Consider the following 17,679-nt stretch of genomic DNA (forward strand, 5'->3'; position numbering starts at 1 on the left):
TTTAATTATTTAAAAAAATATGTATGTATGAGATGTTCAACATGATAAGTTAATTTAAAGTATTTTACGTTGTGCAACATAACTTTTATATATTTTTGAGGATTAATTTTCAAGCGTTAATTTTGAAGCCTTTATTTATTGCTATTGTTGGTGTCCATTGTCATTGTTGGCGTCCATTGTCATTGTTGGCGTCTTGCCATTGTTGGCGTCCATTGTCATTGTTAACGTTCATTGCCATTGTAAGCATACACTGCCATTGTTGGCGTCTATTGCCATTGTTGTCGTTCATTGTCATTGTTGGCGTCCATTGCCATTGTGAGCGACAATTGCCATTGTAAGCACCCATTGCCATTGTTGGCGTCCATTGCCTTTGTGAGCGTCCATTGTCATTGTTGGCGTCCAATGCCAATGTTGGCGTCGATTGCCATTGTTGCCGTCCATTACCATTGTTGGCATCCGTTGCCATTGTGAGCGTCGATTTACATTGTTTGAGTCCATTAGCATTGATGGCGTCCATTGTCATTGTTGGCGTCCATTTACATCGTTGGCGTCGATAAGCATTGTTGGCGTCCGTTGTCATTGTTGGCGTCCGTTGTCATTATTGGCGTCCATTGCCATTGTTGCCGTCCATTGTCATTGTTGGCGTCCATTGTCATTGTTGGCGTTCATTGTCATTGTTGGCGTCGATAAGCATTGTTGGCGTCCGTTGTCATTGTTGGCGTCCGTTGTCATTGTTGGCGTCCATTGCCATTGTTGCCGTCCATTGTCATTGTTGGCGTCCATTGTCATTTTTGGCCTCCGATGCCATTGTGAGCGTCCATTTACATTGTTGGCGTTCATTAGCATTGTCGGCGTCAATTGTCATTGTTGGCGTCCATTGCCATTGCTGGCGTCCATTGCCATTGTTGACATCCGTTGCCATTGTGAGCGTCCATTTACATTGTTGGCGTCCATTAGCATTGTTGGCGTCCATTGTCATTGTTGGCGTTCATTGCCATTGTTCGCGTCCATTGCCATTGTTGGCGTCCATTTTCATTGTAGGCATACATTGCCATTGTTGGCGTCCATTGTCATTGTTGGCGTCCATTGCCATTGTGAGCGTCCATTTCCATTGTGAGCGTCCATTGCCATTGTTAGCATCCGTTGTCATTGTGAGCGTCCATTTACATTGTTGGCGTTCATTGTCATTGTTGGCGTCCATTGCCATTGTTGGCGTTCATTTTCATTGTTGGCGTTCATTGCCATTGTTTGCGTCCATTGCCATTTTTGGTGTTCATTGCCATTGTTGGCGTCCATTGCCATTGTTGGCGTTCATTTCCATTGTTGGCGTTCATTGCCATTGTTTGCGTCCATTGCCATTGTTGGCGTTCATTGCCATTGTTGGCGTCCATTGCCATTGTTGGCGTTCATTTCCATTGTTGGCGTCCGTTGTCATTGTTGGCGTCCATTGCCATTGTTGGCGTTCATTGTCATTGTTGGCGTCCATTGCCATTGTTGGCGTCCATTGCCAATGTCGGCGTCCATTGTCATTGTTGGCGTTCATTGCCATTGTTGGCGTCCATTGCCATTCTTGGCGTTCATTTTCATTGTTGGCATCCATTGTCATTGATGGCGTCCATTGCCATTGTGAGCGTTTATTTTCATTGTTGGCTTCTATGACATGGTTGGCATCCGTTGCCATTGTGAGCGTCCACTGTCATTGTTGGCGTCCATTGCCATTGTTGGCGTCCATTGTCATTGTTGGCGTCTATGACATGGTTGGCATCCGTTGCCATTGTGAGCGTCCATTGTCATTGTTGGCGTCTATTGCCATTGTGAGCGTCCATTGTCATTGTTGGCGTCCATTGCCATTGTGAGCGTTTATTTTCATTGTTGGCGTCTATGACATTGTTGGCATCCGTTGCCATTGTGAGCGTCCATTGTCATTTTGGGCTTCCATTGCCATTGTGAGCGTCCATTTTCATTGTAGGCGTCCATTGACATGGTTGGCGTCTGTTTACATTGCTGGCGTCCATTGTCATTGTTGGCGTCCATTTACATTGTTGGCATTCAATGTCATTGCTGGCTTCATAATAAGCTCACCTGGGTTCTTCTTCCTGCCTTCACCAAGTTGTTTGAAATTATCGTTCGTTTAACTGTTTTCAACAAGCTATTTAAAATACAAACGCTCATTTTACTGCATACTACTATTACTTCATTGTATCAACACTATGTTTAAAACCTATCTACTTATGTATCATTTCATTGATTTCAACACGTTGTCTGAAATCCATCCGCTCATAATTCTTAACATCCGCATCATTTCATTGTTTTCGAAACATTCACGAAAATGTCAACATCGATTAGTACAATTCACATCTCGAACCGTATTCATAAAATGTTCACCTTAATGGAAAGCTTCCTTTTATCTAAGTTGATTTTCAAGAAACCTCACAATGTGTGTACACTTAAAATATGAAAAAGCAAGGAAATGGTCTAAATAATTTATGCATATGAATATGTATTTGATCAAATGTAGAGGGTATTTAAAATAATCTTTTAAAAAAAAAATCGAAGTTGAAAATATTCACTTTTATGAATACGGCTTCTGCATTATAAATACATTACTCGGTTAATAAGCCATGCCAAAACGAATTTGGTGAGACTAACATACATATATAAACATAATGTGGGGGTGTGTAAGCTTATTTATACCTGCACTCGGGCCTTGCCCATACCGCGAGTGCTCCAATAAGATTGTTAGTCATTTTAGGTTGTTGGAGCATTGTGCACTGACAGGATGAAACGCTAGTTAAAGCTACCCTGGTTCTTTAACGTGCATCAGTGTATAGCACTGTCACACGGGTCCCCACTTTAACGTCCCCCCGGAAGACGATGAGTGTTTTAGTGGTGCTCCGGGAAATCGAACCTGCGACCCCTGGATTGACAGTCAAGTGTGTTACCGTAGGATTTGAGAAGAATAGTGGTATTGGTGTTCTCCCCTCACCAAAGAGATAGGGGTTAGAAGCCAATGAGGTGTACTTTCTCAGGGCCTGACAAAAAGGACACAAGTACTGGTTTCTTCCCAGGAAACGAACTCGAGAGAGATGCGTGGTTACAAAGAAATCCTATCCTAAATCAATGCCATTTTTAATATTAAGCTTTAAAAATGAATTATATGCGAGAGTAAATATGTAAAATACATTAAAATACAGAAATGGGCTGAGTACAACAACTCAAATAGCCCTTTTCGAAGGGCACACTGTTTAAACTGAAATGAAATAAATAGCCAGAAGAGAAACATTTATATACGTATTGATCTAGTTTTAACGACTTGTTTTAATGTTTATTAATCAAATTAATTTTCGACGCTATTCAATATGTGTTTAACATTGCATTGAATGCGGCAAGAAAGGCAAACAGAACAGATAAATAGTGCTTATAATTAATATAATATAATGTATGCCTTTCCAGTTAAATCGTTAGTGACAAGACGTTGTACAAATACAATTAAATATTAAAAACATAAAAGAGTAGAAACCTATTTATTTTCTAAATATATTTAGCTATTGAATGTTTTAGTATTGCGGTTTATTTGTTGATGAAAACATTTGTTAAGTGCAAAGTAATTGTGACAATGTTACGACATTTGTTTAATGTTGCGGGGAGTTTAAAAGTCGCTTTCTGTCGCGTGGAAGTCAATAAAATGTCATTATTAATTCATATAAATTCGAACACTCATCGGTCGCATCTTGTATATTGCCAGGAGGAGCCAAACACGAACCTTTTAAACTGTGTAATGGTACGGCAGTCAAAAAACAAACCGTACAAATCTCGCAACCCTTCTGTGCATTGTTATTCCCCGTCCAAAATTAATGTAACATGGTTCAACACAAGGCGTATAACAAATGAATTGTGGAAATATAGTTTACATACTGATGATGAATGCCGTATGACATGTTTTTTATATTATTTTCGGCGTATGTAAGACAATACATCGTTGCTCCATGACTACCAAACGAGTAAAGCTTTGATGGACTTTCAATACCCTTCAGATGGACACTTTAAATCAAAAACGGTTTTATATTGTTTTAACAATATTAAAGGTTATGTTTTAACTTTTGACCTGTGTCACAGTTGTTCCGTGGTAATGTAAAGGCTATGTTTCAACTTTGGACCTGTGTCACAGCTGTTCCATGGTATTGTAAAGGTTATGTTTCAGCTGTTGGAACTGCCGTAGCTATTCAATAGTATTATAAAAGTTATCGTGTAACTGTTGGACCTGTCACAGTTGCTCCATGGTATTGTAAAGGCTATGTTTGATCTGTTGAACCTGTCAAGGCTGTTTTATGGTATTGTTAAGGCTATGTTTCAACTGTTGGACCTGTCACAGCTGTTCCATGGTATTTTAAAGGCTATGTTTCAACTGTTGGACCTGTCACAGCTGTTTTATGGTATTGTAAAGGCTCTGTTTCAACTGTTGGAAATGTCACATCTGTTCCATGGCATTGTAAAGGCTGTGTTTCAACTGTTGGACATGTCACAGCTGTTCCGTGTTAATGTAAAGGCTATGTTTCAACCGTTGGACATGTCACAGCTGTTCCATGGTATTGTAAAGGCTATGTTTCAACTGTTGGACCTGTCACAGCTGTGCTATGGTATTGTAAAGGCTCTGTTTCAACCGTTGGACATGTCACATCTGTTCCATGGCATTATAAAGGCTGTGTTTCAACAGCTGAACATGTCACAGCTGTTCCATGGTATCGTAAAGGCTATGGTTCAACTGTTGGACATGTCACAGCTGTTCCATGGTATTGTAAAGGCTATGTTTCAACTGTTGGACTTGTCACACCGTTCTATGGTATTTTTAAGGCTATGTTTCAACTGTTAGACCTGTTACAGCCGTTCCATTCACAGCCGTTCCATGGTATTGTTAAGGCTATTTTCAACTGTTAGACCTGTCACAGCCGTTCCATGGTATTGTTAAGGCTATGTTTCAACTGTTAGACATGTAGCAGCTGTTCCGTGGTATTGTTAAGGCTATGTTTCAACTGTTATGCCTGTCACAGCTGTTTTATGTTATTGTTAAGGCTATGTTTCAACCGTTGGACTTGTCACAGCCGTTCCATGGTATTGTAAAGGCTATGTTTCAACTGTTGGACCTGTCACAGCCGTTCCAAGGTATTGTTAAGGCTATGTTTCAACTGTTATACCTGTCACAGCTGTTTTATAGTATTGTTAAGGCTATGTTTCAACTGTTGTTCATGTCACAGCCTCTCCATGGTATTGTTAAGGCTATGTTTCAACTGTTGGACCTGTCACAGCCGTTCCATGGTATTGTTAAGGCTATGTTTCAACCATTGGACCTGTCACAGCCGTTCCATGGTATTGTAAAGGCTATGTTTCAACTGTTGAACCTGTCACAGCCGTTCCATGGTATTGTTAAGGCTATGTTTCAACTGTTGGACCTGTCACAGCCGTTCCATGGTATTGTTAAGGCTATGTTTCAACTGTTGGACCTGTCACAGCCGTATCATTCACAGCCGTTCCATGGTATTGTTAAGGCTATGTTTCAACTGTTGGACCTATCACAGCCAGTCCATGGTATTGTAAAGGCTATGTTTCAACTGTTGGACCAGTCACAACCGGTCCATGGTATTGTAAAAGCTATGTTTCAACTGTTGGACCTGCCAAAGCCAGTCCATGGTATTGTGGACCTGTCACAGCCGTTCCATGGTACTGTAAAGCTATGTTTCAACTATTGGGCCTGTCATAGTTGTTCCATGGTTTTGTGACGGTTATGTTTTATGTGTACGGATTGTTCCTGTTGCTTTTATCGTATAATAAATGTGAATGTTTCACTGATGGTCGTACTTTCTTGGTTTAATTGTAGAGTAACGGTTAATATTTCACTCATGTGCTTGTCCATTGTTTTAAAATGTTTTACGTTTTAACTTCTGTGCCTGTTCCGGGTGTGTTCATTGCATTGTTTATGTAATTATTTGACCGCTGGATGTTTCTGTCTTGTATCCATTGTATTATAAAAAAAATCCAACTTTGTTGGTTTCTGTAATATTTTATGTTACACTTCCAAACTTCGTTAACGCTTCATCCATATTATTTAGTTGCATTGGTTAAGGTTATATGCTTTGGTTTATTTTACATTGAAAAAATGAAAAACCTTTATTATATGGGCATTGGGCATATACAGCATTGGGATATTTCTGGAGACGGCAGCCAGGGACGGTTCCAGGATTTGATGGGTCAAAAGAGGGGGCGTAACTTAATGGCCAAAGGGGGAGGGTGGCGGGCAGGGGTAGTCCTTTAATAAAATATTAACAATATATCTCGTGGAGTTGTGCTTTTTAGGCGTATTTTATTACTTTTCTTCTCCTATATTTAAATTAAAAATGAACTTGGGCGATATTAGGGGGTTTAAAGTATATTAGACCACAATTATGATCGGCAGTGTTTGTCAGATAAGTTTTACGACTATGATTCTTAGGGTTGATAGTTTTATCTGATGTTTAACACTTGGTTGATTCTTAGAGATGTTGGCACCGTTTTTGAACATGCTTGGACCAGTCATTATGTCGTGCAAGTATTCAGGCACGCTGTCTCCGGTGGTTTGCATATAAAGCGTAGTTCATGTTTTTGGGGTGTTGTCGTTAGATGTAATTATCATAGACTGTCCCTGCACAGTGTTAGTTTTTTTTCAAATTCAAGTCTGAAATGGTGTTTGTGACATCTATCTCTTAGTTTTCGCCTTTCATAATGAATATGTTTTGAATAAGTGTTACCAGAGACTACCCGATCACAACAGATATTTTAGTACATATTGGTCCGTGATGAAAGTAAGTAAAGACATGTCGTTTTGTCATTTTGGCTTTGTATCGATTAAAAAAGACGCAACATAAGCCACTACTGAAGTTATTAATATTACATTGTATTGCATTACCGATATAAAATCAAACATTTATATGTTTGGCTGGATAACAATGTGATTAAAACATGCAAATATATCTGCTTTTTATGCTCCACGCGTTTTAATTAATATTTGATAGTGAATAGTGAACATGAAGACAGGGACTCAATGAATACATTACTGCCTTGTGAAGTTCTGTAAAGCAACACCGTGTCCTACAACCGAGATTATATATGGCGGCGATCAGAGGCATCGATTAACAAGAGACCGTTGTGGAAACATCCATTACCAAGATTAAAGTCAAAAGAAACACAGGTCTTAAGTCGGGGCGCTACCTTAATGGCATTGTATGATCACTGGTTTCAGATATCCGATCGGTATTGTTAAAGTGCGATTCAATGGACAAGTCAACAAGCTCTTGGAAAAGCAATAATCTAAATATAAATGTCTTTTAGCACTACCTAGAATTCTGTCACCTATCCAAAATCAATGTGGATTCGATCAAATGTCCCGCGCAAGATATTCGCAGATATCAAGGAGAGTGTGATACCGTCGGACACATTAGATAAATGAAATGACTTTTTAAGTGATACCACTAGGAATAATTATATCGTCTCATCATTTTTGAAAAGTTATTGCGACACTGAAACTGGATAAAGGAAATGAAGACTTTTGCTATTTATTTTGTTTCTTTTATGGTCATCATATTCAGACTTTCTGCTGGTTCCGTAAAAGGTAAGAGCACTTATTATAAGTTTCACATAACATACAACTTTTATGTATCATTATTATTATTATTATTATTATTATTATTATCATTATTATTATTATTATTATTATTATTATTATTATTATTATTATTATTATTATTATTATTATTATTATTATAATTGTTATTGATATTATTATTATTATTATTATTATTATTATTATTATTATTATTATCGGGCTATACCTTAAGTATTAGAAATTAAAACAGGAAAGCCGGGAAGTTGTCTACTGTACAACGAACACTCATGGTATGTAGAATTCTATATTTAAGATAGGCGTTAATACCTCAGGCCAAAGATGTTTTTTTGTTTTCTTTCACTAACATCACAAAAATAGGGTCAGGAGATAGGCATAGCTTTGTTTGAGAACCCGGATTTCCGTTCCAAACCGACCAACATATGGGTGTATCGCTATTATTGAGAATATAATATAAGTTTAGAATATAACATAATCAAATTTTAACATATTCACTCATATATGATCATTTTTTAGGATATTACAAAAAAGTACACACTAAAGCATAAAAAGGTCAAGGGTTGGGAGGAGTGGATAAAGGGTCGGTCGGGATAGTGAAAAAAGTACGCCGTATGTGCTTACAGAATTTAAAGTCGGTTATTTTAATGTATCTAAGAACCACAAACAAGATTATTTCTCTTAACAATTAATATTACTTTGGTCCACTTCTGCTGCAGCACAGTGTGTGTCAGTTGCATCATTTTATTCAAGAGTTTTACATGAATCAATGTTGCTTTCCATTTACTGATTACGCTCGGGTTGACACCCATCATGAGCAACAATAGCAATGATAGGATACTCATCTATAGCATTTGCACATGGGGCAAACTTGCATCGCCGGGGGCAAGTATTCTAAGGTGCTCAATTAGCCCCTAGGGTATTTTGGGGCTTTTTATAACGCAATTGCGAAACATGGATATTATGAATTAAATGTCAAAAAGTTCTGTGCTATATAGAAGACTCAACATAATGATCATGTTTTATACAGTTAATGAAAAGTGAAATATAAAATCGTTCACGTTTAGGCCGTGCGGATCGAAAACGCCGACCGATGGGCGCATGCGGACGCCGGTGACGAGGCTGAATGAATTACGGACCACTCGGCGTGCCCGAGGGTCGGATCTATGTATCTGCCCCGCAATTGCGTGAATGATACATTGTTTGTGCATTCGCCAAAAGGGATTTGTTTTGTAACAGTAAATTATGTTTTTTTATACATTTGAGCCAATGATGTTGTTACTAATGCATATATTCAAGGTCAACGTTAATTAAATAGTTAGCAAGTAATTTTACCGTTTATTTTTTTTGGAATTATTTAGATACTTTTAAATGTGTCTTACATTTACTCTGCTCTACCGAATCGTTATATTATTGATCAAAATTATACTCAAAAATAATATCAGATGGTGCGCTGTGGCACGTGAATCGTCTTATTCCGGGTACTGAAGATTAAAAATAACAATTCTGTGTTCTCGGTCCAGATGGAAAAAAAAACTTCCTTAAGACATTTGCGTGAGCCGGTAACAAGGCTTGCCGCAATGGAACGTGCCAGGCGGTCCAAATTTCATTTCCGGACCAGAAACACATGCTTATTCTTCTTCTAGTACACCTTGATTTAAATTTAGGTAGGAAGCACGTTTTGTACTTATAAACAAAAAGTGCGCTTGACGTTGTTAGCAGATGTCATGACGAGTATTTTAATCTTTTTGAATGTTCACGTCAGATAGCTCCTCTAAAATCCTGTTTTTGGGGATCACTTAATTCATTGCGCTTTATTTAAATGTCATAACAACCATTGAACCATTCAATAAACTAAATAAAAAGCAGCCCGATGTCACGCGATGTCACGCGTGACTCGTCTGGCAAGAGGGCGCCAAATAGAATTCTCAAAATGGTTCCATTCACCGGAAATGCCTGACCGGTGTGCGAGAAGGATGTTTCTAGGCCCGCTAGAAACACTGAAACGCAGATCTGTTATGCAGGAACATACAGTTCTATAGGTAAATAACTCAAGTGATTCAAGTCATATTGACAGGACTTCATATTTGATTAAAATATTTGCAACTTGAGGCGATATTATGAATCATGACGTTCATAATGAATATTACATGTAGTCCTTAGAATTCACGAGATCTTCTTAAAGCAAAACCTGGGCTTCAATCAGAATCAATTGTTGCGGATAAACAAGTGGGTGTAAATATTGAAAAAGTTATGTACATAATTATTGTTAAATACCATTTCAGATCTCGCTGTTGGATTTGGACAATCCATGTTGTTGAAATGTCGACGAAAACAAGCATGCTTTAAATTCATTTAAAGGGCAAATTACACCAATTCGAAAATGTCTATTAAGAAAACGTGATATAAAGAGCGGGCACTAATTCGGTATTTGTAGAATATATTTGACTGAAAGGGAGCACCCTTTTGGTTGTAGGAAATAGAATGTGTGGACATGAGCGAGCACTAATTCGGCAACAGACTATCGACCATATGACCGAGATCGACACCATTTATGTAATAATACATTTAGTATACGACCGAGAGAGGACAACAATGCAGTAATTGTACATATCATAAAAAAAATATGTTACATTGAGCCGGCACCAATTTGTAAATAGAATGTTATATATAACCGCGGGCTTAAATGTGGTAATAAAACATAAAATGTATGACCAAGTGTGGTTACCATTTTGGTAATAGGGCATTTAGTATATGACCAAAAGAGGCTAACAATGCGGTAATAGAACATAGAATATATGAGTGTGGTCACTATTTTGGTAATGGGGCTGCGAAGATACAATCAAGAGCGAGCACCAATAACCAAGTGAGGGGACCACCTTGTAGATGAGACATACTATATATAACTGAGTGAGGGCACCAATTTGTGTATAGGACATAAAATACTTGACCGAGGGCGGGCACCACCTTGTAAATGAGACATACTATATATAACTGAGTGAGGGCACCAATTTGTGTATAGGACATAAAATACTTGACCGAGGGCGGGCACCACCTTGTAAATGAGACATACTATATATAACTGAGTGAGGGCACCAATTTGTGTATAGGACATAGAATACTTGACCGAGGGCGGGCACCACCTTGTAAATGAGACATACTATATATAACTGAGTGAGGGCACCAATTTGTGTATAGGACATAGAATACTTGACCGAGGGCGGGCACCACCTTGTAAATGAGACATACTATATATAACTGAGTGCGGGCACCAATTTGTGTATAGGACATAAAATACTTGACCGAGGGCGGGCACCACCTTGTAAATGAGACATACTATATATAACTGAGTGAGGGCACCAATTTGTGTATAGGACATAAAATACTTGACCGAGGGCGGGCACCACCTTGTAAATGAGACATATTATATATAACTGAGTACGGGTACCAATTTGTTTAAAGGACATAAAATACTTGACCGAGGGCGGGCACCAGCTCGTAAATATGACATATAATATGTGACAGAGCACGTGCACCAGTTGGACAATAGGACATTGAATAAATGATCATGTGCGGGCACCAATTCGGTAATGTTACATATAATATATAACCGAGTGCGGGCAACAATGTCGTGGTAGGTCATGGAATATATAACAATGAATGAATTATCCAACAGTTAAGGTTTAAATTGCAAGAGCCAAGTATATGTAAGTGTTCATTTTGGCGATCTACAGAAAAAGGAGCAAGCGCAGCTAGGCTGCTGGCCGAGAACGCTTGCATCATTTTCTGTAGAACGCAAAGAGGAATTCTTAATTTAAATGGTATTTGCACTTATTTAACTCAATAGCTCCGCACTCTGCACTGTTATACGTGGCATAAAGGCGCGAAAGTCAAATCGTGATAGGTCATAGAACCTATGACATTCATAATGGTGAAAGGCTCTTTTCAATTACGCTTTTCTGATCTCTTTCCGCGTGAGGCTGAATATCAACAAGAAAATAGGACATGATGGTACTGAATTGTGCTTGTGCGGTTGTATATTAGAAGGAAAAGAATAAAAGAAGTAGAAGATATAATGTTAGACTTATTTTTTGTACGGAAAACATTTCACAAATATTTTGAATGTGCAGTCAATAAGATTCGATAGCGGAGATTCGGGTTCATGACGTAAGTCTCAACTGCACCCTTAGCTGTATATCATACTCACTTCGCGCATGTGCAGATGGAAGAGCGATCTATGAAAAAAGACAACTTTACCAAATCATGAAATCGACAAAATACTCTCTACGACAATAAATGGTTGTGTTCACCGTCAGATCTGCTCTACATAATATGGAGCTGCAGTAAAGAGGGTAAATCCTCGATTGTCATTGGCTTACAAATATGTGCGAACACCAAAGTTCGTATTATTCTAGAATTCGATGTTGATGTAATGGGGTAAAAAAAGTTCACCACAACTGTCATTTTGGTCAGAATAAAATGAACCAGTTGTATTGCTAAATTAATGTAAAGACCCTTAACAGTTATCACAGTCAACATACTATTACTTCATATTAAGTGCACGGGAGCAGTGGGTCTATACCACGTGATAAATTACGTCATATATGCTACGTCGAAAGGCAACAGTTTGCGTTAAATGAATACTAATTTAAAGAACAAAGATATAAAAAAAAATCTTTTATAACACCATTTTAAATGAAACAAAAGGGCAGTTAATGCCGCTTAAAGAGCCTCGCCTCCGTTTTATTACCGGAGTTTGATAAGGTGATTAGTTTCATCAAACATTTTGGCAAACCTGTTTCTAAAATAATATTTTGACAGTGCTCGGTCAGACGGCCGTTTTAAAAAGGTTTGTCGCAGTGTTTTAAGAAACAAAACTCACAATAAAACTCTATTAAAAGACCGAAGGCTGGGCTCCGTGATCGCCGTAGACTTGGCTATGTTTCATGACTGTAAAATGGTGAAAACATAGTGAAGTTATCTTAGTATAAAAATTTCATTCGAAGCAAAATGTTGCCCTCCGACGTAGCATATATGACGTTATTTATCACGTGGTCTGCACACACTGATGAGGCAGGCGAGTGTTTGTGCGCTCAACATCTACTTGAGTGTGGTGTCATAACAACTCCACCGTTCCATAAATCATGATGCACACACATATACGGTATAAACCAATAAGCCCCATACGGTGTTGTACTCCGTGGATCATGGCGGCTTCCGGATTAAAATTGATTTTGTTCTCTTTGGAAAACTACGGACATGTCAAAGCAAAGATCGATTGTGCCTTTATTGGCTTTCATCTTTGAACAGTAAAGCTTTCACACTTGAACGTAAATGAAAGTGTTGTTCGTTTTAGTTTATGAAACGGAAATTAAATTCTAAAGGGTGAACGTTCGATAAATTGTCCCGGAAGTGGTGTCCTAAAACATACATTCCGCTTTTAGACAGAAAGATTCAAGGCACAACAATTCAAAGTTATAAATGGAAAAAAAAAAACACGAAATGTTCTGAATGTACAAAGGAAGTTAGACCATATATTTAAATACACATATACATATTTATATATATATATACATTGCATTTGGTGATCATGAGGTGAAATGTATTTCGATCTAACAATGAATAGATTTTGTATATTATATTCATAAATAAGGTTTTAAAATGACTGTTAATTGTAGTTTGTACAAAAGAACGCCATTTTTTAAATGAACATTACGTCTTTTCAGATAGAAAAAGGAAGATTATTATAGGAAATATAAACCCACAATACATGTTTAAAATTAGCTCACATGGTCCGTGATAACATATATAAAATAAAATGGATAACATATTAAAATAGAGAACAGATCATTAATCCATTTTTGAAACACTTTTTAGAACTGTATCTATAGAATTTGACATAGAGTATATTCAGAAATACATGTATACATCATGTTCATGTGTATACATACATATCATAAATGATAAATGAATTAGTCATGATATACATATATAACAAAAACACAATATTTTAATATTTACATGAAAATTACTGTCAAGCAAAGTTAAAAGTATACAATTCATGCAAAATAACTTGATAAAGGGTTATTTAGGAATAATAATTGATGAACTGTGCCTTAATTGTTCTGTATTAAAACATATGGTAAAAACATAGTTTTGCACGGAATGTGATACCTTTTAAAATACAACTAATTCACTTTATCTTGCTAGTGATACACACATGACAAACCCAAATAACTGTGTCCCATTCCCACTCCACTAAATAGAGAAAACGAAAAAGTAGTAGGAGGGTTTAATTCTGTTGTTGGTATCATTCTGTGTGTATTGCAATATTTTAAAAAAATATTCAACTGATCATTGTTGGACGTGAAGTAAGACTATGACTGAACCACGCAGATTTTCTACCCGTATCTAAATATCTATACTTGAACATATGTTTTTGTTTTATTTCATACGCAGTCAATGTATAAACAGCTGTTTTTTTAAAATGTCTGCATTTTCAGACTTAAACTGCCTTAAACATGCTTGGTATCTCACTATAGTATTGCTTAATATGTTTATATCGCATGTTTTATACAAAACACTGTCAAATAACAGGTGGTACTTACCTTCTAACTTATTGCATGCTCTACATCAGCGATAATCTCTTGAAAGATGGACATATTTCGGTCTTAACAATTATGTTGGGCTATCCAGAATTTATGAACACCATAATTAAATAACATGTTTATAGCATTTACTGCCCAGATTTTACATAATCTCTAAATACTTTTTTGTCACTGAAAAAAATGAACTATTTTAAACCAATATTTTCAAAGATATGTCAATTAAATGGAATATGGTACAAACCCATTCTTCCTAGCTCATCACATACAATATGATTTTGTGTCGATGTTTTTACTCCTTTGAATTATAACAAAATATTGAGTATAATCTTTCTATATTGTTATGACGTCTTTGACATTTTGTCCCAGCCTGTGTGATTACTAGTAAATTGGATTTTTTTCAGTGAAAGCAGGCTAAAACATCAAAAAGTGATAAATATGAATCTAAGATTCCTTGCTGAAATATGAAATATCATTTTTATTTCTATTTTCTATAATTCATAGGAAAGCATATAAAAAGAAAACACGTTATGGTTGTACATTGCCTTATATTTGAAATAGGTACGCCATTAAAAACAACATGACCTTAACAACTTACCAAGGTACTGTATATGGACACTTTAATTCGGGTTTGATTTTTTTTTCGGAAGAAAACTGAAATCTTTTAAGTATCTTTCACGTGTATTTGGTTCGAATCGAAATAACCGACCCGGGGGCATGTGTTGGAGCTGGTAACGATGCCTGTCGAGTGGGTCGGATGTTTTGGTGCCCCCATCATGTGAATGAAACTGTTCATATCTCAAACGTTAAATTTGCACAACAATTGACGCTTTAAATTATCTTTTACGTATATACGGCGACGTCATGACCCGCAGTAATTTGACGCTAAAGTCTCTAAAAACGTCGCTGTCTATTTTTTTTTAAATTATATGTACAAATCTATATCTAATTTTGACTGTGTCATTCTCACCTGAGTTTTAATTGCGTATAATATCATTGAGAAATGGCGCGCTGTATAGTAGATTTTTTACTCGGGCTTAGGAAAAAAGATATTTCAAGAAATTGTGAAAATACGGAAATATAGGACCACACTTTATTCAACGAGTTTAGGAACTTTGTTTATAGCAAGCGAGCCTTTAACGTTCTGATTAATGAATAATTTCAGCATTTTTATTTCAAAATCGTTATTCAAATGGCATCCTTTTGACGCAATTGTCAGCATATGTAAAAGACCACAGAGATGTTGACGCTTTTTTAATAAATGAAATTTATGCGACGTTTAATACGTGGAAAAGACATCATGATGAAAATATTTTTATAAATAGTACTTTATGTGTTAACCAGGGAATCCGATCCCAAAATAATTGAATTTTGCACTCCTGTGGACCCTTTATTTTTTGTTTGGTGTTCAAATGTATGTCATTTCAAGTTCCATTTGAGTTGACAAAATACAAACTCCAATATCTTTTTTCAATAATTTTCTTTCGGCAATTTATTTGGCATATTAGAAAAACAGCTGGAAATATCCTTTATAGGTTCCCCATGTATCAATATTGAACATTTTGGCTTATTGAGCTATGTATATTTAAGGGTGGGATTCCTTTAACTCATAAATTGTGTCAACTCGTTCTTAGAGCAGATGTTGTTTCAGGTCAAGATGGGGTGAAGTCATCGAAAGTTAAAGAGGACTGGGAGGACCACCCCAAGCAACGCAAGCCTGACCACAAGTTTGTATACCCTAAAGTTATACTGATTGCAAATTACCTTAGTATTTCAAGTTATTTGGGCATTGCATTATTGGAGCTTGGAATACCGCGGCTTTATGTCTGACATCCGACAAATTAGTTTCAAAACAGTGCGACATCTCAAGCTTGCCGATCGACTTACCACATCAGAGGAAACCGACTGCATATACTTTATCGTATCACCATTGTACATATAAACTTCTAGGAAGGCTGACTCATAACCCGTAAATCATCCATCCATAGAGTTTGCATTGGTTTTACATTAACCAACTAATTAAAACTCTCAGAAGAAGGGCTAGACCTTTGAAGTGCCGAAAACCTACTATTCGAGACCGACTTTGGGGCGGTACAAAATATGTTGAGAAGTGATACTGTCAGCATAATTTAATTACCTGATTGTAAATACATGTACATACAAAATGTATGTTTTTCAATCAACGTCAGAAAAATGGTATGCAGATAGAATTATACACAGAGACTGCAGATTAACCTAGCGTACGGAAATATGCTTTACTTCAAATGTATGTATACCATGATGTTATACAGGAATGGAACACGTTTATCTCCATACATTTTTCATCAGTTTTTATTTCAAAAAATATTAAAATGTATGAATCTAATTTAAATAGCATATTTGTTTTGAAATGCTAGCGAATTTAGTATACACTACGTCAATAGTGGAAAGAAAAAGTCCACGAACACCAAGTTCATGACTCCAACCAACAATTACCATGAATTTTAATTTTTTTAATACTTTTGACAGTGCCAGAAAGGTAATAGATGAATGGGACGTTGCAGCGAAGTGCTGTCCAAACTGCCAGAGCGACTGCGAGAAATCAGGTTATTTTTGTACTGTTATATCGGTATATTTGGACAGGAAATATAAGAAATATATGTGCAGCTAGTGGTGTCCATTCCGCACCAGTCTTAAATTGTATCATAAAAGGTTAATTGTAGGTATGACGGTGTATAAGTATTTATTATAAACTAATTTAAAATCTGTAAAAAAGATCCGCTTGTGCAATAGCATTGTGTGTATACCACGTGATAAATTGTCATCAATGCTACGTCGGAATGCAATATTTTCCTCTAAATGACGTCTTTAAACGAAGATAACTTTACAATTTATCCACCATTTTAAATGAAACCTATCGCAGTCTACGCCACTTACAGAGCCCTGCCTTCGGTCTTTTACCAGTGTTTGATTGAAAGTTTAGTTTCTTAAAAAGACTTGATGGAGCACTGTCGAGCCATTAGTTGATTGAAACGTAGGCAGGGCTCTTTAAGCGGCATAGACTTACCATTTATTTCATTTAAAATGGTGGTTTTAAGTCTTCATTTTAAGCAAAATGTTGCCTTCCAACATAGCATATATGACGTAATTTATCACGTGGTATATACACACTGAATAGGGGCAACGCCACTCTGAGTTCGTTCAGAATTTAAAAACAACGATGTCAATTCACAAAAGTGCATTACTAAAATGCCATTAAGTATGCTGTTACGAGTCGTGACATTTAATGTGACACATGTGATATTTAAACAAGCGATGTATTCAATAAAAGGGTAACTCGCTCGCTTCTCTTCGGATGTGGAAAGTCGCGAGTCTATTCCCGGCCGCGACACACCGAAAATATGGCACCGGTAACTTTCTTGCCTGGCGCTCGGCATTCCAACGGTA

The 17,679-nt window shown here is 36.9% G+C and overlaps 1 protein-coding gene across 1 annotated transcript in view; it reads left to right on the forward strand.

The window, feature by feature from the left end:
• The first annotated feature begins 7,463 nt into the window (after positions 1-7,463).
• Positions 7,464-17,679, forward strand: part of LOC128217479 (uncharacterized) — a 39,927-nt gene continuing 29,711 nt past the window's right edge. Inside the window, exons 1-3 of the mRNA XM_052924634.1 lie at positions 7,464-7,639; positions 15,905-15,980; positions 16,762-16,838. Of these exons, the coding sequence (XP_052780594.1) occupies positions 7,567-7,639; positions 15,905-15,980; positions 16,762-16,838 (226 nt within the window). The 5' untranslated portion in view covers positions 7,464-7,566. The remainder of the gene's footprint in view (positions 7,640-15,904; positions 15,981-16,761; positions 16,839-17,679) is intronic.

Source organism: Mya arenaria, chromosome 14, assembly GCF_026914265.1.
Source record: "Mya arenaria isolate MELC-2E11 chromosome 14, ASM2691426v1".
Classification (NCBI taxonomy): Eukaryota; Metazoa; Mollusca; class Bivalvia; order Myida; family Myidae; genus Mya; species Mya arenaria.